Source organism: Microtus oregoni, unplaced genomic scaffold, assembly GCF_018167655.1.
Source record: "Microtus oregoni isolate MIOR12 unplaced genomic scaffold, Mior012 000004F_ref0000308, whole genome shotgun sequence".
In the NCBI taxonomy this organism is placed as follows: domain Eukaryota; kingdom Metazoa; phylum Chordata; class Mammalia; order Rodentia; family Cricetidae; genus Microtus; species Microtus oregoni.
The window spans coordinates 17,658,871-17,682,372 of record NW_024543063.1 but is presented as its reverse complement, the minus strand read 5'-3'; the positions used below and the strand labels follow the sequence as shown (position 1 = coordinate 17,682,372).

The 23,502-nt window shown below is 41.7% G+C and overlaps 1 protein-coding gene across 1 annotated transcript in view; it reads left to right on the top strand.

The window, feature by feature from the left end:
• The window catches only part of Pax3 (paired box 3), a 92,885-nt gene extending 77,033 nt beyond the window's left edge, over nucleotides 1-15,852 (top strand). The window contains exons 8-9 of the mRNA XM_041650555.1: nucleotides 14,878-15,124; nucleotides 15,615-15,852. Coding sequence (XP_041506489.1) covers nucleotides 14,878-15,124; nucleotides 15,615-15,649 — 282 coding nt within the window. The 3' untranslated portion in view covers nucleotides 15,650-15,852. The remainder of the gene's footprint in view (nucleotides 1-14,877; nucleotides 15,125-15,614) is intronic.
• Nucleotides 15,853-23,502: the final 7,650 nt, after the last annotated feature.

Sequence of the window (23,502 nt, the reverse complement as noted above, 5' to 3'; positions counted from 1 at the left end):
TCAGTGCTGGAGATGAATTTAGTTTTTTTAATTTTAGATTTATTCATTTTATTTTACGTGTCTGTGTGTTTGGTCTGCATGGATGTTTGTGCACCACATGCATTCCTGGTGCCTGCAGAGGCCAGAAGAGGGTGTTGGATCCCCTGGAACAGGAGTAACATTTGTGAGTCACCATGTGGATGCTGGAAACCGAACCCAGGTTCTCTGCAAGAGCAGTTAGTGCTTACAATTGCTGAGCCTTTTCTCCAGCCCCTGAATTTATGTTTTTAGTTTAGGTTAATTTAGAGGTTTTTTTTTTTTTGTTAAGTCTGATTGATTTTCATTTATCTTTTAATTTCCACAAGTAATAAAAGTATTCCATGCTGACTGTATAGAAGTTCTTTCAGGAAAACCACTCATGATATTTTTGTACCTTGAATCTGGGTTCTTTTTATATCTTAGGCCTTTCTAAAAACCGAGATAGATGGTAGTGTATAGATTTTCCATCTGTTGGAATGTTCTTTTGAATTATTGTGGCCAGTTCATTGTAGCTCTTGTGGGTGGAATCTATTCAGCATATCTAAACTATTTGTGTATTCTATTTGACATTTTCTCCAGGATCACCAGTGTTGGCATCTTGTTCCCTACTAAAACTGGCAGGAAATAGAATGTGTGAGAACCAATGTGCAATGGATTTTTTAGTATTTTGTTTATTTTTCATTTCGTTCCTTTTTTCCCCTCTTGACAAAGGTCTCTATAGCAGGTGAGCCTGGGACTTGCGGTGTTCTTTCTGCCTCAGGCTTCCGTTGCTGGAAATACAGGTGTGAGCTACTCTGGTTGATCGAGTTCTAGTTTTTTGATAAGGAATTGGTGGACACATCATTTTCCGAATGATACCTCCCCTCTCTCTATCTGCCCTCCCTTGTTATTCTTCTTGGAACACGAGTCACACGGTTTTGTTTCTCTGCCTCTGCCTGCTTGTCCTGTGAGCCTGGTTGAATGTTTTCACAAATGGAGGATCTGGCCTCCCATTTGCTAGTAAAGGCTGGATCTGTCAGGACACTTGAGGCCAGATTCTCAGAGATGGACAGGGGCAGGGCAGGTTAAAACTTCAATATTTCCTACCTTCTGACTAGTTGTCTGACATATTTAACCTTTCCAGAAGATGGGGCTCAGAATGAGGATTCGGTATGCCCTGTGGAGACCACCCAACTCACCCTAGTGAGAACTTCCCCTGGTAGCAGCAATCTTCTTTGGAAAGGTTATATTCTCTTGCTGCAAGGACCATACAGAACCCGCACGCACACTGATCATTGATATCTTTTTCTGCTCCCTGAAACTGATTTGAGTATCTTGTACACATGTGGTCAAGACAGGGGACACTGACTTGGAAGTAGGATTACAAGGAAATATCGCCACACACTCAAGACATGAGGCTCATTAACATGTGGGCCATGTTCTTTTAATTAACTTTCCTTTGCATGAAATACTACCCTGGGTGCTTCCCCACCCCCAAAACACACATAGCCAACACCCCCAACATGGGCAATTAGATTAACAAGCTTGCATAATTTCATGCCCCACCTCTACCTATTTCTATAAACTTTGCAGTATTTGTCGACAGCTTCCCACAAGCTCTTGAGTAAAATGCACTCTCACTGGGTTACAGGGTTCTGGGGAAATTCTCTGTTGCTCTGTCATCTATGAAAATGGTCAGTTTGGCAGCATTTAGAGTTCATCATCAATTGCAAATGATTCTTCAAATTTTCTGGGTTTGGTCAAATCTAAAACACATTTTTTTTTTTTTTTTTTTTGTCAAGCACTTTTTCGCCTTAATTTTTCAAACTGTGTATTTTAGGGAACATTTGATCCATATGGTTTTCATTCATTTACTCTTATATTATTGAGGGTTTTTTTTTTTTTTTGGTTTAAAGCGCCCTCCTTTTTAAAGGGAGGAAGTCCTCTTTGCAACTTCAGAGGCCATAAATTCTGAGATCCAGTCAATCCAGCAACACTTAAAACTACATTTGGTATAATCTGGGTCATTATGAGCACATTTTATGTTTAGAGCAGACACGGTTTCATTCTCACTTATGAGTGAAACCAATGACAAAATAAGAAAATAGGCTTAAATTACAAAAAAAAAATGTTTTAGAGAGCATTTAACTGTTACTAACCAATCCTGAGGTCAAAGCTACACCCACAGGCCGTCTTTCAAATTTTGTCCAGGTCTTAGGTAAGATGAAATAAAATAACCCGTACACCTATCCTGTTTTATGGCTAATCTACCAAAGGGGAACATTTCTCATGAAGAATTGTATAACAGCTTGAAAATGCTTGACTGTCCCCTTGGCACTCAGCACATCCGGAAGACAGGGTCGGTCTGTGGATCTCATCAGATTTGTTGTTCATCCATCTAATCTGGTTAAGCTGTCACACACTTGTAGTGTTGAGATCCCAGGCCTGGAGCCTAACCAGAAAAAAAAATGGAAGGGTCTTTGTACTAACAAGATGGCGATTGATGATGTAAGATGCCAGGATCGACTTCTGTCCTTATTCACACTTCACAAAAGAAAGCCTTTACCTCAAACACCCACCCAGTTGCTTTTAAAGAAGAATGTTAAAATTGAGATTATTAGTGTGTAATGTATGTAAATTGCATATTTGGTGTCAGTTATGCTTATTAGGCAGTTTCTCTGTTTCATGCATATATGTATTAGGCTATCGTGCCTGGTCCCATTTCAGATTAGATTCCAATCGCTCACTGCAGTTGCTTTTGATAAACATTTGCTAGTAGTGCTGAAACTTATCAAGGTGAAGCAGCTAAGTGTCAATATATACATTAAAGTCAAGACTGCTTTGGATTTTTCTTGCATTTTTCTTTGGACACAGAGTTAATCATGATCCCACATTCTTTAGCAGTGAGGCAGGATGGTGGTGGCTTGTTCTCAAGATCTAAAGATGAAGAACTCACCCCAGGCCAGCTTATTATATGGATAGACTATGGCCATTAAAATAAACTATTAAAGATAGTTACAGTGGCTGCTTTTCTGTTTCATAAGTTTTAATGAAAATCTTACAACCATGTATGGGAATTTCTTTGTGCCCCCCTCCCACTTCGCCTTTGTGCTATTTCAGGTAAACACAGTAAGGTTGGATTTGCTGGGACAGCCAGCTCTCATTTCAAGAGAGCTGTTTTTTTTTTGTTTTTTTTTTTTCTGGACATTTTTGGGGATACATTCCAAAGCTATTTGAGGCTACTATTATTGAGAAGCCATTTGTTTGGCACACTGGACACACAGATTGCTGATCTGATTCTGTACCCTCGGCTTACCTTTTATTGCTTAGAAGAACCAGACAAGCAGGTGGTGGGCCACACTAACCCAGTCCCCAAAGGAGCCACTTCCTTCCTTCACACTTTCCAGAAACTCATCCGTGGAGGAAAGAGGGGTGATTTTGATTAAAGAGATTTGTTGGGTGTCAAACAAAGCTGGGATGGAGACACGTTCCGTATGAAAGTGGCTGGCTCTCCAAAGCCCTCACATCTTTCTGGTTCTTTTCTAAACTGGCCCAAGAGCTCATTCCCAGGGCCTGAGAAGCCCTGTGTGTTTACAAAGACTCGAGGCTGTTTACGATCATAAAATGAGCCTGTTTCAGCTACATCAGAAGAGCTCCTGGTCATTTGTGTATTCCCAGCAGGCCATATTCTGCTGGGGGGTGAGGGGCATCAGCTCCGCAGTAAATATGCTGCCTTTAAAGCCTTTGCTGAATACATACAGGCTGCCACTGACCTGGTGCCTTGAATTTTGCTCTACAGGCTGAGGTCCCTACCTTCAAAAACAGGAAGAGGACCCTGGCTTCTGCTGACTTTCGTTGTAGCCTCTAGACTTATGTAGATTTGGATAGTTGTGAGAATAACAGTGAGTTGATCCAACTCTCCTTTTCATAGACAGAGAGGAAATGGCAGCCAGTGACAGCTTCAGGAATCAACGATCACAGAGAGCCACAGGCAAACCTTTTCTGCTGAGTTCATTTTTGTATATCTGCTGAGTTGATTTCAACAGCAATTCTGTCGGTTCTGTCCTTCTGTACATTAGACAAATCAGACAATGGCCTATGGTCTTTTAGACTCATTTGAATTCCTCTAGCCACTGAAGAGCAGAAGAAAAATTGAGGGTGATTGCTTAGCTTATGACTAAGTTACTAGGATGAAAAGTTTGTCTTTGTAGTGAGCAGTTTACAGAAGAGCCGTGCTAGGTCCTCGCACGAGGACTATGGTCTGAATCAATCCTTTATACGCGGTTGGAATGCTATGTAAAGCTTTTAATTTATTACTGCATTTGCGAAATGGCAATATCTAGAGAAATCTGAATACTTGCATATTTATTCAATTACGGGCTGAATGTATGCTCTGTGTTGGGAGCACAGAAGACTTGATTCAGTCATTAGTTGTGTACTGTTTTTTGTTTTTGTTTTTTTTCCCCCCCTTCCCTTAAAGAATCTGTCTGGGTTTCATCAGAGGTGTATACTTTCCAGTGTTTAGTACAATATTTAAAAATTGCTCCAGGCATTCAGCTTGAGGATAGTAAACCGGTTTTGCTGAGACTAGTGATTGCAATGTCCCAATGACCAACGGAAGAGGTATCAAGCTGGGAGACTTTTTAAGATTGCACCATTGGAAAAACATCTCTCTCTCTCTCTCTCTCTCTCTCTCTCTCTCTCTCTTTCTCTCGCCCTTCAATACACGTAGAAAATGTGTAGTGCTGGATTAGGGTAATTGGCTTTCTGATACTCCCTTTTCTTTGAATTGACAACACCCAGCTTTGAAATATTCAGTTATTTGTTGACAACTGTAACTATCCTACCATGCCCTAATGTTCTGTTACTTTTTATATCCAATTGGACCTGTGAACCCATGATCCATCCTCTCTGTACCCTTCTGTCCTCCTGGCCTTTCTCCCATACCTTTCTGGAAATGCTATTCTGTTTTTTTTTTGTTGTTGTTGTTTGTTTTGTTTCTTTACTTTTTAGTTGGAATTTTGAGCTTACACATGTAATTGAGAATGTGGGAACCTGGGCTTCTTTCACTTAGCATAGGAGACTATGCATATTTTGGAGATGGGCAGATGGCTCAGTGGTCTTGCTGTCCAAGCCTGTGGATCTGAGTCAAGAGTATATACCTTCAGTCCTGGGGCTTGCAGGCCATCCAGACTACCTAGTTGAATCTGCGAGCTTCAGCTTCCAGGTGTGACCATGTCTCAAAAATAAGGTGAAGAGTGATGGAGGAAGACATCAACCTCAACCTCTGGTCCTTACATGTATGAAAATACACAAGTATACCTATGTGCATTCATATGCACATTCATATACAGTGTGCGTTGTGGAATCACATGTTGGTATTTCTAGACTGAAGGGATTTTTTTTTTTTTTTTTTTTTTTTGGTCACGAGACACTATATAGCCAGTCCTTAGTGCTGAACTAACAGGTATCTTTTACAGAAACAATGGTTCTATTTTTTTCTTCTCACAAAATGCTTGTGTGTCATTGAAACATCTTGCACTTAGAAAGTTCTAGTTAACCTAGTATAATCTGCTCTGAGATTCATGCTTGGCTGGCCGCTGTGGAACTGATCCCCAGTCTGTGTGCCTCTGTAGACCACCCTCCCAACCCTCAGGGTCAACTCTCCCCTAACTCTCGGGCAGGATTTCTCATTTTCGCCTCTGTGAAGGCTACATGGCTATATTTATAACTTGTTGAAGAGTGAACTATCAAGGTTTAAAGGAATATTTCCTAGGAAGTAATGGGTGATTGATAACACAGGTGGAGACCAACTCACGGTCCATTCATATTTAAAATGGTTGGCTTTTGCACAGGTGAATAAGTGATTTTAGTTAATGTCAGATGTGTCCCCTGTCCTCTGCCTCCACATGGTCTCAGTCCTCTAAGAACTTGGGTGTTTGTGGGAGGATGGCTAATTTTAAAGAGAAGGCTAAAAACTGTCTGCTAACATTTAGTTAGGGCAGATAAAGAGACAATGGAAGAAAGAGGTCCTTGCTAGTCACTTGGCTGTGGTCTGGGTGTAATTCCCTGATCTAAACAGAGCCCCACGGTTAAAGCCGCTGGATTTCAAACCATCTTCCATCTGATCGGAACTCTGGGTATAGGGAGAAGAAAATGACCATATCCCACTTCCTTTCTTCAGGAAGCCGGAGTTGAACTCATTGCAAGAAGGCCGTGTGGGTTTCCCGTTTATTGGAAGCTATTTGTGAGTCTCAGATTGAGCTATGTATGCACTTAGAGCTCAGCGAAGTGAAGTTTGCTTGGGTAGATGCTTATCAGGGTGGATCTGCTCTGCATTTCCTTAAATGCACGTTTAGTTTATAGGAAATTAGAGAGAAATTCCAAAATACCATCTCATTAAAGCACTGAAGGACGCCCAAGCATAGAGACTTTCCTTTCTATAGTTAGACTCCTCAGTCCCAAAGGGTCAATTAGCGTTTAGCAAACATATCCTGAAGCAGTCACGGACCAAAGCTGGTGTATGCTTGATTTTCCACAGTTGTGTTCTCAGACAGGTTGCTGAAGTGGTCACGGGTTTGAGGGCACACTCTTTAGAGGGCTACTTTGATTGTGAGAAAGTTCCTGAAATGAGAAGAGCCAACAGCAGGTAATGCCATTCCGTGGGGAAAGAGTTTGCGACTCAGCGTTAGGTGATGAATGAGGTTGCTTGACCCACATCTGTTTTGCATTAGAATGGAACATTGCCCTGACATCCTCAGGAACATTTGTCAAGATTCCCTGGACAGAGCTTCTGTAAATTACATGCTGCGAATGTGTCAGGGTCAGATAAGAGGATATCATTAACTTCCCAAGTTTACTCAGGACTCTCTCAGTTCCCCGTAATACGCTATGGGCCAACAATTTTTTTTCTTGAGGTATTTTGTTATATTTTTCATTCATAGAAGGAAAAAAAATATGTGTCTTATCCCCCAGTATTGAAGTATTCCTTTCTCATAAATCATATTAATTATAGACATGGTCCCAAAGCATATTAAATGCAGGCATGCGTAAATGAATTAAAACATATGAGAATTTTATTATGTCCATGGTGAGTCCAACATAGCCCGGGATCTGTTGTGTTTAACAAGCAGACTTTTTCATCTGGGTAGACGGAACTTCTTAATGGAATTTATTTGCTCATTTTTTGATGATAGGTAGATATGACAGAATAGTTCATCATTGATTAGAAGTAAACTAGAATCACACACATGCACATACGTGTGTTCGCACCGCTGGCATTTCTAGGCTATTTGCCTTGATTTATATTTCATTCATTAGTCCTTAGAAAAATTCTCTTGACTGAGGATGTAGCTCAGTGGTTGAATGCTTGCCTAGCATATATGAGGCTTCAGGGTTGATCCCTAGCTCTTCAAAATAAAAACAACAAAACAAAGATAATAATCATGATGATACGATGATGATGATGATGATGATAAAATCACTAAAAAGTGCATGGCTGTCAACTTAATCACTTAGTGCTACTGAGAAACAGACACTGGAAAGACTTTAGAAACTGGATTTGATCTCTGTGCTCGGTCTCGGGACAGAAGTTAGAGTTTAGTCAGGCTACTTCTCACTGTGCACTTTGCAAATGTAACTTGGAAGTGTGCGTGGCACGAGAGACCCACGTGTCTGGTACTCATTCTCCTTTTCAACCAGCATTAAGCATTGCTACTTGTAACATGTGAGCTAAAATTAAAAAAAATAATAAAAAAAACCCGAGACTTCCTTAGCTAGGCAGGTTGCATATTTCTTTCTCTGGGTATGTAAAAGCATACCTGGTCCTTTGCCTAACACTCATGATGGGTGAGAAGGTCACCACAGACCCCAAGGGAAACTCCTGCCTATAGGCAACTTCCCTTTTTCTTACAGCTTTTCAAACAGACAGGACCCAAATCTAATTATTTAGATGCTAATCAACTGCAGAATAATTCCTAAGGCATTTGAATCTGAAGATGTTTTCAGAGAAGCAGTGCCTCCTTTAAAATTGAGGTTTTTCAGCCTCAAAGGTACACTTGTTAAGATTCAACCATTAATGGACCCCCAGGAAACCTGCATTGATATTCAATAGAAAGTTGATTTTTTTCTTTTTGGTTTGATTTTGGAAATAAATCATATCTAAAATAAGTTTGTTGTCTATAGGCTTCTGGAGGGAAGGGTAGAGGATTAACAAACTCAGCAACTGAACAACACTGTATATCACACACAACTACGTCACTGAAGCTTTCTTAAAATTAACTAAATGTGTGTTGTTAAATGCTAAATCAAAGGAACATCTGACTACTTGAGAACAAGGAGAATGAAGACAGGAACACGGATTCCTCCTAAGGCAAAAAGAAGTGCCTATGCTCACCCCTAATTTGCTGAGTCATTTTGATTTCTGATAAGCTTTGAGCAAAGCCATGATGTTTGTGCCAAGGCAAATATTTTCCAGACACATCGTTTTAAATGTAAACCTTAATTTGGCCCATAGTTTTTTTTATCTTTTATATTTAATCTTACAATAGGGAAATTAATTCAAGAGAAATGTGGCATGAAGCAGTTGCTAAGAGTTGGTCTCTCCTGAACCATGTAATCTCCCAATCAAGATGTAAACAACCCATTCAGAATCCTGCAACATGAGACTGAGCTGAAAGGGATCTTCAGAAAATGTCTCTAATATGCGATGGGAGAGTGAGAGGAGGAAGTGTGAGCACAGAGCTGCAAGGTTTGGGGTCTGTTTGTAAAGACCACCCTGTAACACAGGGCGGAGGGAGAGTCCAGGCAACACGGCAGGGGCATTCAGAAATGCGCTTCATAGAGTGTTTTGTTCAGATACCTTGATTAAGCGTTTTGTGCAACTGGACTTAAAAATAAAAGAGGCTTGGGCCTGTGGGATGGCTCAATGCGTAAAGGCGCTTGCAATGGAGACTGAGTTTCACCCCCAGGATGGACATGGTGCAAGGAGATAACTGCCTCCTGAAAGTTGTCCTCTAGTCTCCGTAGCCATGTGGCGTACCCCCAACACCCCACACCATACCTATGCATGTTCTTGCGTGCACATGTGCACACACACACACATGTACACACGTACACACACACACGCATTTGTATATATAGATTTCCCAAACAGTCAAAGAGACCCTCATCTTTTCACACACACACACACACACGCACGCACACGCACACACATGCATTTGTATATATAGATTTCCCAGTCAAAGAGACCCTCTTCTTTTCACACACACACACACACACACACGCACACACACGCATTTGTATATATAGATTTCCCAACAGTCAAAGAGACCCTCTTCTTTTCACACACACACACACACACACACACGCACACACACACGCACACGCACACACATGCATTTGTATATATAGATTTCCCAAACAGTCAAAGAGACCCTCATCTTTTCACACACACACACACGCACACGCACACACACGCATTTGTATATATAGATTTCCCAAACAGTCAAAGAGACCCTCATCTTTTCCCAATAGGAGAAAACCTTTATTTAAGAAAACCCCTCTTCCTCCTTGTTAATCTCCCTGGGTTACCTGCCATTTCCTAAAAATGTGGTCGGCATCTGGGAGGCAGAGTGGAGTCACTTTGAAATCGTTTTCTTTGAAATTATTTTTGAAAACAAAGCAATTGTGCTCTCCCATTTTTTTTTGAAAAAAAGCTAGTGTGGTAGTAGACATAGATTATTCATGGTATAAAGGAGGAGTCCAGGGATTCATTTTACAAGTGCAGGTTTTATTTTAGGCTTCGAACAACCAGTTGCTGAAGGGAAAGCATGATGGGAGAGTCGAGGGTGAGTGCGTGGCATTCCAAGACCATGTGGGGGAGGGCTAGGAGGCTTATTTACTAACTTCTTGTTCATGAGAAGATGCTTCTACAGTTTCCTTTGAACCACACGAAGCATAAAATAGCTCTTAAAGAAACATACTTAAAAGTGTAACTGGACCCTTCCACAGAGATTTGAGGTTTTTGAATTATGTCAAGGGAAAGTAAAGCCGTTTCTAGTGATCTATGCACTACTCTCACAGATTTCTTTTTTAATTTTTAAATGACAAGTGATTAAAATGGCATATTCGCATTCTTCAGTATGAATTATTGAGACAATCGGGTGGTGATGGCTCATGCCTTTAATCCTAACACTCAGGAGGCAGAAGCAGGCGAATCTTTGTGATTTTGAGGCCAGTCTGGTCGACAGAGCAAGTTCCAGGACAGCCAAGACTACCCAGAGAAATTGTCTCAAAAAAGTAATGGAGGATGGTCATATGTCTATCTGTTGCTTTCATTGGTTAATTAATAAAGAAACTGCTTGGCCTGATAGGTCAGAACATACATAGGTGGATGAAGTAGACAGAATAGAATGCTGGGAAGAAGGGAAGTGAGGTCAGATGCTATGGAGCCAGCCGCCAGGTCAGACATGCTGAATCTTCCCTGGTAAGCCACCACATCGTGGTGCTACACAGATTATTAGAAATGGGTTAATCAAGATGTGAGAGTTAGCCAATAAGAGGCTGAAACTAATGGGCCAGGCAGTGTTTAAAAAGAAAAAAAAAGTAACACACACACACAATGCAAACTACTGAGACAAATAACATGATAATTATTTATTAGGCTTTCTTCCCTTCTCCTCCACTCCTCCGTCTCTTCGTTTTCTTCCTCCTCTTTTGAGAATGGGTTTCTCTATGTAGCTCAGGCTGATTTTAATTTTTCAGTTTTCCTGCCTTAGCCTTCTGAGAGCAGGGACTTTAGGCCTGTGCCTGCGATCCCTGCTTTCCAGTCCTTAAGATGTGAGGATCACCATGAGAACAGACATTTGTGTCCCAGTGCCACCCTGTTGGGCTGTGGCAGGAAATGAAAGGGACCAGGGACAACGGGTTTCAAGTTCTCTTTCTTCCTTCACATTGGTCACAGGGTTGTGGAGCTAACGCCATTCCTAAGGGGGAAGCAGTTACTTCAGTCATTGTTTCTTCATTTGTTTGTTTAAGACAAGATTTCTCTCTCTATAGCCTTGGCTCTCCTCAAACTTCCTATGTAAACTAGGCTGGTCTTGAACTCATAGAGATCTACTTGCCTCTGCCTCCAGAGTACAGGGATTAGAGGTATGTACTTCTACACTTTGCAAATATTTAAGATCTTAAAGACTGTCTATCCATCGTCCTGAATACAGCTGTATTTTCTCTTCTTCCAATTTTGTTCTATTTTTTTCTCCGTTACACAAATGCTGCAAAAAGTTGCTGCATGAACAGGCTCATAAGCTGAACCTTTGGTTAATGTCTGTTTCCCATCGTTTAAGACTCTCAGTAGGCAAGCCTTAAATCCAAACATGTGGGAGGCAGAGGAAGGTAGAGGCTCCGGACCAGCCTGGTCTACCTAGTGAATTTCAGGACAGCCAAGCTATATATGGAGATCCTGTCTCAAAAAATAAACAACAAACAAAAGAAAAAGAAAAAAAAACCCTCCCATTTTGTTTCCTCCTCCTTTTGGAAAAAGTTACTACTGTTTCCTTCAAAGTTATACAGCAAGAACTGTGTGGCAGGGGATTTGAAAATATTTATTACAAAAGTATATTTGTATAGCACATGGAAAAGCCACAAGCGCCTCGGCTCTGGAACTGTGACTGTATCTAAGTATCCCACATCTCCTTTAAAGTCACATATGCTAAACTGAGTTTTAGATAAATATCTTCCTGAAGCACCCTGTTCATTTAAGATTTGATTCCTTTTTACCCAATACCAATGGGTATTTTCTTTTCGGGATGGATAGAGTCAAAATTGCCCTCCGTGTGTGTTGTTTAACTTACACCTTATTTACAGCACATACATGTCCCTCCCCTACCCTTTCCTGTGCCATTACCCTCGTTTATAAGGAAAACCACAGTTCCCATTTTTTTGTTTGTCCTGTCTGCCCCTTTAAACAGGCCAGTGCATCAAGATGTACTTCTTGAGCTGAAAGGACTGTGCTTGCTCAGTACTGAGAGGTGCCTACCTCTCTTTCTTTGAGACAAGTTTCACATAGCCCAGATGGGTCTCAAACTCACTGTGTGGCTGAGAACAGCCTTAAACTCCAGATTCTTCTGTCCCCACCTCTCAAGTGCTAGGGTTACAAACTTGGGTCGACGACACCCACCTATAAATGTATTTTAAAGACTTTAAAGATAGACACTCCTTATTTGAATTGAAATAAGGTATTTTGTAAATTAGTGTGTCAACAAAAGGAGACAAATTTTCCAGGCACACACAGTACATTTATCTATACAAGCTCAAAGGAAGGAGAGGAAAGGGGAGGAGGGGGAGGGGAGGAGTAAGAGGAAGAGGGGGACAAGGAGGAAGAGGAGGAAGAAGAAAAGGAGGGGGAAGAAGAGGAGGGAGAGTCCTGAAGGTGTCAGGCATCTAGGAAATAATTCAAATACATTCTTAGTTACATTTGAAAATTTCAAATGAAATGAAGTTAGTAACAGTGTTGGGCAGGATCCCACTAGAAGCCATGTTTTAGTGATTGCCTTCCTGTAGCTGTGAACCTATTGATTGTCTCTTCATTTTGTTAAGGCCACTTGCTTGCAATCTCCAAGAAAACTATGCTTGGCTACCTGATGATTAAACTTTCGATTTTATTTTATTTTATTTGCACACTTATTATATAGCTTACTGTGCTGCTTTGCCTGCTCTTGCCTGCCTTCTATGAGTTCCTATCAGTAATTAAAAGGGAGAACAGGGAAGAGAGTGGCTTTTGGATGGAGAAAGGCTTCCTGAAGATGGGTCAGTTTAAAACTTTATCAAGATTTTGTTTACTTCTAAGGTTATGCAAACTCTCCCCAAAGGAAGTTATGGGACCTTGTCTTCTAATTGGAGTACGAAGGCTCTGTGGGGTGTATGACTGCCTTCCTACATCACTGCGATACAGGCCTCTGACCCGGGAGTCTGTTGCCCAGATTGCCTGCCTATAAACCTAACTTTGTGCTTAGCACAGGGGACTGTGGTCTGGGTTGGTTTTTATTTCGGCAAGACCTTGACAGACGGTTGAGCAGCTACAGTGAGCCTCATTTCTAATCATTCTTAGTAGGACCTTTTTTGGGGGAAGGATTCTTCACCCACTGGTAGATTTCTTCTGCAGTTGCTTTTTTGAGAAAAGTCGCTTTCTCTCTTATGTGGATGTTTTCTAGTTTTGAATTAATTGCCCACTGCCATTTCATGATGAAAGGGTTGGAAGGGTAACATGTGCATGAGTTTGTGAAAAACTTCCTGGGTCTGATCTGATTGTTTCTGTTCTGTGATTACTGCTTCTTAAGGTGCCGTTCTCTGGAGTCATTTAGAGCCCCCCCCCCCCCCCCCCCGTGTGTCTTTAAAAACAAACAAGAACAAAAACACAACACTTATCTGTAAACTGTGACTCTGTGGAGGAAGAAATGAACAGCTGTTAGATGTTAAGTGCTAGGAGAATCTTCAGATTTGCTTGGGCTTTTTGAGAGAAATTCTCACATTACAGAACATGTCAGTCTCCAACTCAGGTCAATCCTCCTGTCTCCACTTCTGAGGGCTTGGACTGTGGTCCTTAGCCACTGTGCCTGCCTGAAGAATCCTTGACCTTTTGTTTGATGCCCAGCTTCCGGGCAGTGCTGGGCAGGAACGCAGCAAGCGTCACAGCTCTCGGTTGACTTTTCTCACAAATCAACGTGGAAAAGTGAGACTGTAGTGTGGATATGATGAGGGAACCACAAGGGAACGCTGGGGTGGGGGAGTGACTTCTAGTTGCTCACCCATAGACCAGAGAAGCTGTTTGGAGAGGCAACATGGTGATGTCTCAGGATACATACACAAAAACTTGACTCCAGGGTGTGTGTGTGTGTGGGGGGGGTGTTCAAACTCAGGGATTTCTCCATATCAGGAAAGCACTTTGTCATAGAGGTACATCTTCAGCCCCAACTTCTAATTCACACACACACACACACACACAAACACACACACAGATATTATATATATGTGCATGCACACATATACACATGAACACACACATATATGTGCATACACATATACACATGAACACACACATATATGTGCATACACATGTACACATATACATATATAGATGCACACCTATATATGCACACACATATACACATGAACACAAATATATAAATATATGTACACATATGTATGTATAACACATACGCACGTACATATGCACATATGTGCACACACATATACATGTACACATACACAAACACACCTATTAATACATACATATATAGCACACATATGTGCATGCACACACACAAGTGTATGTGCAAGTGACTTTTTAATTGCCTGGCTGGGATTAAAACTGAGTGATAGAGTACTTAGCATGTATAAGTCCCTGAGTCCAATCCCCGGAAGCACACATGCACACGTACATACAGAAATGCACACACAAACACACACATGCACACACACAATCACTTGGGTGTCCAGATGTATGATATTAGGAGTTTTTCTGTATAGACTGATCTAATGTCTCTGTCTCTCTGTCGTTCTTGTCTTTACTTTTCTTTGAAATTCCAGGCTGATGTTATCACAGTGGACGGACGTTGGTGTAATCTCTTTTTCTCTGTCTTCCTCTACTCCTTCCTTCTTGTCCTTCTCCCTCCCCTTCCTTTTTCTGAAACTGCAGTCAGATGTTATCATTGGGTGAGGTCATGTGGCTGCCACTTTGAATCGAGGTCAAAGTCCTCAGAACCGTTCCTCAACAGATTTCTGAAGGCATAAAAGTTGGCCTCTCAAGATCTTTCGATGGGTCTGGGCCGCCATCTGTTTCTGCCCATACTTTAACTTCTTCCAATCTGCCTGTTATTGCAGGTAATGGGACTTCTGACCAACCACGGCGGGGTACCGCACCAGCCTCAGACCGACTATGCTCTCTCCCCTCTCACTGGGGGCCTGGAACCCACGACCACGGTGTCAGCCAGCTGCAGTCAGAGACTGGAACATATGAAGAATGTGGACAGTCTGCCCACATCTCAGCCCTACTGCCCCCCAACCTATAGCACCACAGGCTACAGTATGGACCCTGTCACAGGCTACCAGTATGGGCAGTATGGACAAAGTAAGCCTTGGACGTTCTAGGGGGTAATTCCTCCTGGAAGGGAGGCAGATCACCTCTTGTCTGAGAAAGGGGAACTGGACGCATGATTAAGTCTTTCATCCCAATATCAGTCTGGTGGCAAAGCCAGCTGATTGCTCCAGCATGGGCTCCCGTGTGTAATTATTTTCTTAACTGATGTCAATAACATCTTGCAGTTATTAATTGCTAGGACATAAAGCCGGATTGTCAGTAGGCAAAACACAGAGGTTGACCAAAATGAAATAACCTCTGGCATTAGAAACACATGTTCTTAATGAGGTCAGCGCCAGGATCATGTGGGGATAAGCCCAGGACACAGAGTTGTGTCAAACTTGTCTCAGGAATAAAAATATTAGTCTCCATCCTTTGATACCGTGGTATTAAATATGACATTGTCAGCCTGTAGCTGATCTTGCCCCTAACTGTGAATTGTCCCAGCGTGACCTAAAAAGCTGCGTGTGTTTCCTTACAGGTGCCTTTCATTATCTCAAGCCAGATATTGCGTAAGTGAGCTGTTCATTGGAGCAAAGCTGGCCCTGTTTCCGGCCTCCACAGACTAGACATGAAGAATCTTCTCAAAAAAAAAAAAACCCACAAAAAAACAAAAATAAATAAAATAAAAAAATATCAGCCTTTGGGGGAGGTGGAGACAAAAGAAAGTGATTGATTTTCTTTCTCCAGTAGTCGGTTTCAGATGCTTTGAACACATTGAAAACATGGCAGTAGAGATGAGGAAGACACACAGCTAGGAAATGCTACATGGCTAAATGTCCCCAACTCCTTGTTGTTGATCAAGGACCTAAAACATTCCATGTGGGTGCGTGCATGCGTGTGTGTGTGTGTGTGTGTGTGTGTGTGTGTGTGTGTGACAGAGAGAGTAACGTGAACTGGTCTGAGCAAGCAGAATGTTCTCATATATCATAGTTGAATTCTTGAACTAGAACAGGTTTGATGACCAAGGCTGACCAGGTTTATGACACTCATACTGCTTACATAAGGAATCAGGAATGTGGGAATCCTTGACTTCGACACACTGGAAACTGATAGGAAAATCAACACCACTGTTTCCTAGGAAGCTAGGCTAGAGGTGAAGGATCTCCCCGATAAATTATTGCCATTCCCTCATTTGTAATCTAGTTGTCAATCAGTGTCCCAGATATGTCTCATAAAAGGATGTAGGATAATGAGAATAAGTGTGTTCTGCTGTGGGGATAGATTGATGGTGTTTCATTCCCAAGACGCAGTCATCAGGATCCAGTCTGGCTGGGTGGGGGGAAGGGCAAGATGGAGAGGAAGTGACATCTATCACGTATCTGCTTCTCAGCGTGCAATACTGTGTACCTCACAGACACTTTGGCCGTGGCCAAGGTGATAGAAATGAAATCAGAACTCTATTTTTGCAGGTGTTTTTATTTTTGCAGCCTGTAACTCATTGTGGTAGAATGCAGTGATGTTTGCTCTTTGCCAAACCGCCAATGCCCCAACCTGCTTGCTCCTTTTGCTCAAAGACCATGTCAGAGAATTAAGCTTCCCACAGTGATGCCGTTTACATTCGTCTCTTTTCTACGAAAGGCAGGGTGAGAACAGAAATGCCCATGTGGCTCTCATGTGCTTTTAAATTATACAACGATACCCAATCTTAAAGGATGATAGGGAACAGAGGTTTACATACATTTATGTGGTGACATTTAGGATGTCAATAAATCTGTGTTTGGAAACGATAAGAGGAAGAAGGTGGGAGGTGCTGTTATTTATTTCTTTCTGTTCTTGGAACCACGAATGAGGTAGGCACAAATACATTCCCTTTAGACTTAAGAACAATGAGGTAGTATGTTAGTGGGACTAGATATAGAACTGAGTTATTTTATACGTTGGGCAAGGGTGATGGAACAGGAGACATAGTATCTTTGTGTTGCAGCCTCAACCAACAATGATGTGTTGTAAAAATGTCTTTCATGTAAAAAGTGCAGTAAATATTTACTATTTATAATGAATAAACAGTTAATGAAAATAAGCCCAACACTGTTTGTTTTTTTTTGGGGGGGGGTGGGGAACTGGTGACTATAGAATGAATAACAAGGTGACCAAGGGACGTACCACAGATCAATCCTCCTGTTGGTCTCTTGCACATGGGACTGTGACATGGACAAAAGAGTTCCATATAAACACAAGATGCTGGCTTCAACATATTCTGCAGGACCTATTTTACAATGTCAGGGATGTGGAATCTTGAACCTACCCCTCTCCCGTCTACTCTCTTTGGCTCTCTCAGAGATGTCAAATCCCTTTGGTATCATTTGGAAGTATGTCCCCCATTGCACCAGGTTCTATCCCCCAAATTCCTCTGTATTGAACATTTTATTTAAAAGACTTTTAGCAGCTCCTTTCAGCCTTAGAATGAAATGGTACTGCCTACTTCATTATTTCCCTTCCCTTCTCCTTCCTTAGCATTTTCCCTCCTTCCTCACTTTTTCTCACACTTAGTTCATAACACTCTAGATATGTCAGGCATAATACTAGACGCTGCTATTGTGACGAGACAAAGTGATGAGGCAGAGGTGTGAATTGTAGTTGGAGGCTGCTCATTTGTTCCCAGCTGCTCAGATCCGAAATAATCACACAGAAACCGTATTATTTGCAATACTGTTTGGCCAATAGCTTAAGCGTATTTCTAGCTAGCTCTTATATCCTAAACTAACCCATCTCCATTAATCTGTGCATCACCATGAGGTTGTGGCCTACCAGCAAGGTTTTTGTAGGCTGCAGTGGCGGTATCTGTCTCCTCTGGCTACTACATGGCTTCTCCCTGACTCTGCGTACTCTCTCTCTACATCTCTGTTTGGGTTTCCCACCTGGCTCTACTCTGTTAAGCCATTGGCAGAAAACAGTTTTATTCACTAGCCAATAAAAGGAACACTTAAACAGAAGGACTTCCCATATCATATCTCCTTTTCTGTCTAAATAAAAAAGGTTTTTAAATTTAACATAGTAAAATTACATATAAAAAAGCAGGTATCAAGCAAGAATTACAGTTGAAATATTTATATCTACTTTATCTTATCATAACTAAGGAAAACTATAACTATCATCAAAGACTCCAGAAGGATATAATATTACCTAAGTAAACAGGAAGTGCATTGTAAGCAACCTCTAAAAATGTAGAATTAACAGAGATATCTTGCCACCTGGACAGTCACCCAAAGTTCCTTTGTATTATTGGGGCATCCAATCTTCAGGCCACAGACACATAGTATCCATTAGACTTTTCCATGAAGCAGGAAATTTGAAGATCTTTTCTACCCCATAATGGCAAAGTCTATTAGTTGCTTTCTTCTGTGTCCTGCAGAGTGTTTAGCAGACTCCTTCATAAAGCAGGAATCCTGAAGGACTGTCTCACCTTTAGGTTAAGTACAGCAGTCATTATTCTGTGGGTCCTGCATGTCCAGTTCATACAGCATAGCATCAAGCAGTCCAGGCAAGAGTAGTCTTTTGCCCAAATGGCTAACAAATTCTATAAGGAGCCTCTTTGATACCCATCATCCTGTTGAAGTAATTGGTGCTTCCGGGAGCAGATGTGTCTCAGTGAATGTGTTGTTTCAACACATTCTGACAATTGTTATTATGAGGGAATCAAACACAATATCCATGGATACTTTTGTATTAAATTATTCCTCCTAATGTCTCATGTGATGTCATTTCCTGTGTAAAACAGCCATATATGGCCAGAAATTGCTGTATTGTGGAGCATTGCTATAGAACATTTTGGAACTTTGTTGCAGAAAGTACTGTGAGTCAACTTTCCTAAAACATGCAGGATTTTAGGCATCCTAAAGATTTGTTATATGGTGGGTAAAAGTTTTAAAACTAACAAAATTCCTATTCTCTTTTTAACTTCCACTTGTCCCTCTGATCTTTTTGTCCTGACAATTATCCTTTCAAAAAATAACGCTGTCATAGGAAAGGAAAGTAATTGTCATGGAATGCTTAGATTTTATCATTTCTCACAGAAATTCTGTGAAATAGACGTCATTAGCCCTACTTTACAGATGAGTGGACTCATGCCCAGAGTTGTTAAGTAGTTGGGCCAACACCAAAGAACAGCCAGACACAGCTCAGTGTCTACCAAATATCGCAGTATAAGCCATGTAATTTTATTTCGCCAAATGCTGCCTCCAATACCCATTTCATTACGTCAACCTACTCTTGTGCCAAAATCCAAGTTAAAAACAGGCATCAAAAAAAGCAACTCATTCTCAATGCGCAAGAGACGTGCTGCCAGGACTCGGATTTCACAACAGAAGCTGCTCTTCCCAGTGCCCTCTCCTGTCTGCCTCCTGACCTAAGGACCTGCCATGTGTGGCCCAGCCCTCTCTCTGATATATTTCTTTCTGCCCTTCTCTTATTTCTGAATGTCTTCGAGGTTCTCTGCTGGCAGCTCTCATGTTCAAAGTCACTATAGATCTTTCTTCCTCTGATTTTTGTTTTCATCTAATCAATCTCCTGGCAAACGAACACCTGACTTCTCCTCTGGGTTGGAGTCCCTACTCTTCTTATTTTGGGACAAGTCACAGAGAGGGCTCTGAACCCCTGACGTTAACCAAGTTTGATCCCGCTTATTTGTGAAGTTGCCCCTGGATCACATCACCACTCACATGCCTTTAAAAAGCTAAAAGTGAATACTACAATTCAGACATAAAGATTGTCAAATTGTGGTCATTCTGTGGTTGTCTTGATGAGCCATTCATAAGCAGTTTCACAAAGAATAGACACCATATTTTACAAATATATTATTCCTCTAATTAACAAAATCTGGAGTTGTACTTAAACACACACACACACATGCATACACACATGAATCATTAAGCACAGTTGAAAGGGATGCCTATTTATGCTGGCATACAGAAACAAGGTTATGGTTCATGGTTGTGAGTTTAGAAATGGCAGAGTAGATGGGTGAATGAGTGATCTGTGTGGATAAGGCATAGAAGAATCTGTTCTCACACTGCATCAGTTAGAGTCAAAATCAGTACATAGTACCAGAAACAGGGTCTATAAAAGGATACTCACTCTGGGGATAAAGAATTGGGCCTCAGTTATTATGAGTGAATGTTTTTGATATTCAACTATCAATTAAACATAGTTAACATCACACAAGAAAATGCACTAGTGGTGTATAACTGGAGGTTTCTCTCCTGCCTGCCATTTTCCAGATAACCACTATGAGGATTAATATTAATTGCAAACTGTTTGACCTGTTGGCTCAGGCTTATTATTAACTAGCTCTCACTACTTAACCCATTTCTATTATTTCATATTTTACAACGAGGCTTGTGACTTGTTACCTCACATCTTGCTTCTCTGACAGCTGCTGGCACATCTCCCTTGACCGCACCTTTTTTCTCCCTGTATTTCTGCTTGAATTTCCTATCTGGCTCTATTCTGTCTGGCTATTGGCCAAATCAGTTTCTTTATTAGCTATTCACAACATACGGAAGGGAATCCCACATCAGTGTCAGGAAGCAGTGTTTATGACAGACTCTAGTTGTAGACAAGCATTGAGGGACATGAAGGTTAGCGTTGAATGAGAAGCAAGAGGGAGATGGGAGAGATAGGGTTTGTCTGGGACTTTTCCCTGAACAGTGGGGATCTAAGGCACACTTACCTTTTCTAATGAGCCCTCTCAATATTGTTGAGCACTGCATCCCAGGAGCTCAGCACCAAGTCTCACCCATAACAGGCACCCCAAACCTACTTGTTGAATGAATAAATGAGTAACAAAGAGTGACTCTTCTGTTCTGTCTCTACTCAACCTCTAGACAAGTAGATACTCAGCTCATGCAGGACCAAAGGCTCAAGGTTGGATTGGTACAAAGGCCAAGGGAAACGGAAGAAGACAGGATGTCTAATGAGTCAGTAAATTCCATTTTGTAGCGTTTCTGATGGCCATTGAGGGTTCTAGGGGGGAAATTGTTGAATTTTCCACTGGGAGGTTTAGAGTTTAAGGGGAAAGAGTCTGTTGGTTCAGTTGATTTATTATTTAGAAAAGTGGTTCTGTTCCGACATGGTGGTATAGTAATCTGTGGAACTGAAATACACACACACACACACACACACACACACACACACAGAGAGAGAGAGAGAGAGAGAGAGAGAGAGAGAGGAGAGACAGGGTTACAGAGATAGAGAGCTGTCCTAAGGTTCATCTTTGACCACAGTGAAACCCTGAAGCCTTGCCTGATGTATCTGATCAGGTACATTTACCCTGACACACCTGATATGAGGAAGTCACTTTGGAATATGGAGATACATGAGTCTTACCTTTCCCATTGGGCCTTTATTTTCATTTCTCCTTTTAAGTCAGAGAGCAGAATCTGGAAATTCAAATGGTCCAGTGATGGTGCCTGAATAGAGCTGGATGGCCGAAGGAGCCAATCTCTTTTGTGCTGTGTTTTCACATCTCAGTCTCTTCAACAAGAGGCTTGCAAGGCTTGTTCTTTAGATGTGAATTCTGCTTGGCTTCTTCTCCATGAGGTGTGGGGCATCCTATTCACCAGGTTCTGGAGAACTCTGAGCACACAATTGTTCTGTTCATCTGGCTCCCCAACGTCATGTAGCCCAGCACTCATACAATATCTGAGCCTCAGAAAGGACCCTACCCATGCTGGGTCATTTTATTATTTGAGTGTCATGGGAGACCGACAGTGTTTTCTATTTTCCAATTGTTGATCAGTGCATTGTATGTTTACTGAGCTCCTAGTCAATGCTGGAGGATGGGGCTCAAATACAAACAAGAAAGTTCCTGCTGTTAGAAGACTTCAGGGTAGAATGAGCCAGGTCAACAAAAATAGTCGGGACAAAAAGTAATAAATAAGCAATAGCTTATATGGGGAGCCAAGGAGAATCTAAAACTCCTCCAGACCCTAGATTGCCTTTCAGAGAAACCGGCTCAAGGCTGGATCTCTAAGAGTAAATCAGAAAGAACTTGGGCAGGTGTGATGACAAAGGGCAGGTTCTGTTTTTACATCAAGCCAGTTTCTACATCTCCAGACAAAAGAAGTCAGAGAAATCAGACAGTAAGTAGCTGAGCCTTCCACACTCAGTAGGAAGAGGAGTCTATAACCCAAGTGCCATGAAAATCCATAGTGGCTCAGACTCTGAGGATCTCAGATGAGGTAAAGTGGAGTGCCTCTTTCCTACTGACCACTTGGATCTCAAGGGCAGACAGTGAAACAGGAGGAAGGAACATACATGTACGTGCTGTCATTATTGCCATCCTAAGCTGCGATGTAATAGCAGCTCACTAGCCAGCTGCTCTTTCACTGATGAAGGACTTTGCTGGAGGTCTCCAAGCTGCACCATTCTGCCCCTGGCATTTACATTGAACAGGGCAGTGTCCTTCCTCACCTCTTGCTTCAAACTGACCGGTATAAGCCTATAAGCCATTCTTACCAATTATCTAGTTATTGGAGACTTGCCAGTCAGCCTTTATAACTTGATCTTGCTGTGTTAAGGTAAAGTTTGTCTGTTTTCTTTCTTTCTTTCCTTCCTTCCTCCCTCCCTCCCTCCTTCCTTCCTTCCTTCCTTCCTTCCTTCCTTCTTCTCTCCCTACCCCCCCCCTCATTTTGTTCAACTTTACATTCTTCTCTGGATCATACTGTGAAAGTCCTCACTGCACACACAAGCTAGCAGTCCTTTGATGTGGGATTCCCCTCTGTATATTTGATTATGTTTTATTGCCACTGGTTATTAAAGAAACTGCTTTCAGCCAGTGGCTTAGCAAAGTAAAGCCGGGCAGAAAAATTCAAACAGAGATGTAGAGAGAGAGTAGGTGGGGTTGACAAGACTCCATGTAGACACCACAGGAGACAGATTTACCGGAACCTTACCAGTAAACCATGTGCATTGTGGTAAAATATAAAATAATAGAAATGGGTTAATTTAAGATGTAAAAGCTAGCTAGAAATATGCCTAAGCTATTGGCCAAACAATATTGCAATTAATATAGTTTCTGTGTGATTATTTTGGTTCTGGGCAGTCGGGGAATGAGCACAAGTAGCCTCCGTCTACAGAATGGCACCTGAATGACTGGGACTAACCTGCGTGGCAAGTCACACATATTTGGTCTGGGTACTTGTATGCCTTCTTGGGGTTAGGAGGAAAGTAACTAAGAGTATGCCTGCTGTTCAGCACCCTGGCCTGGAAAAGTGGCTGGATTGGGTGTGCTAGGCATGCATAGACAGAAGAGCATGGTGAATTCTCACTGCCATATACAGAGAGATTTCCAGGTTGCACAGTGGGCTGCATGGCAGATTTAACTTTTTCTCAGATAAAAAGGGTTTATATGCTGCGTGGTGTGACCC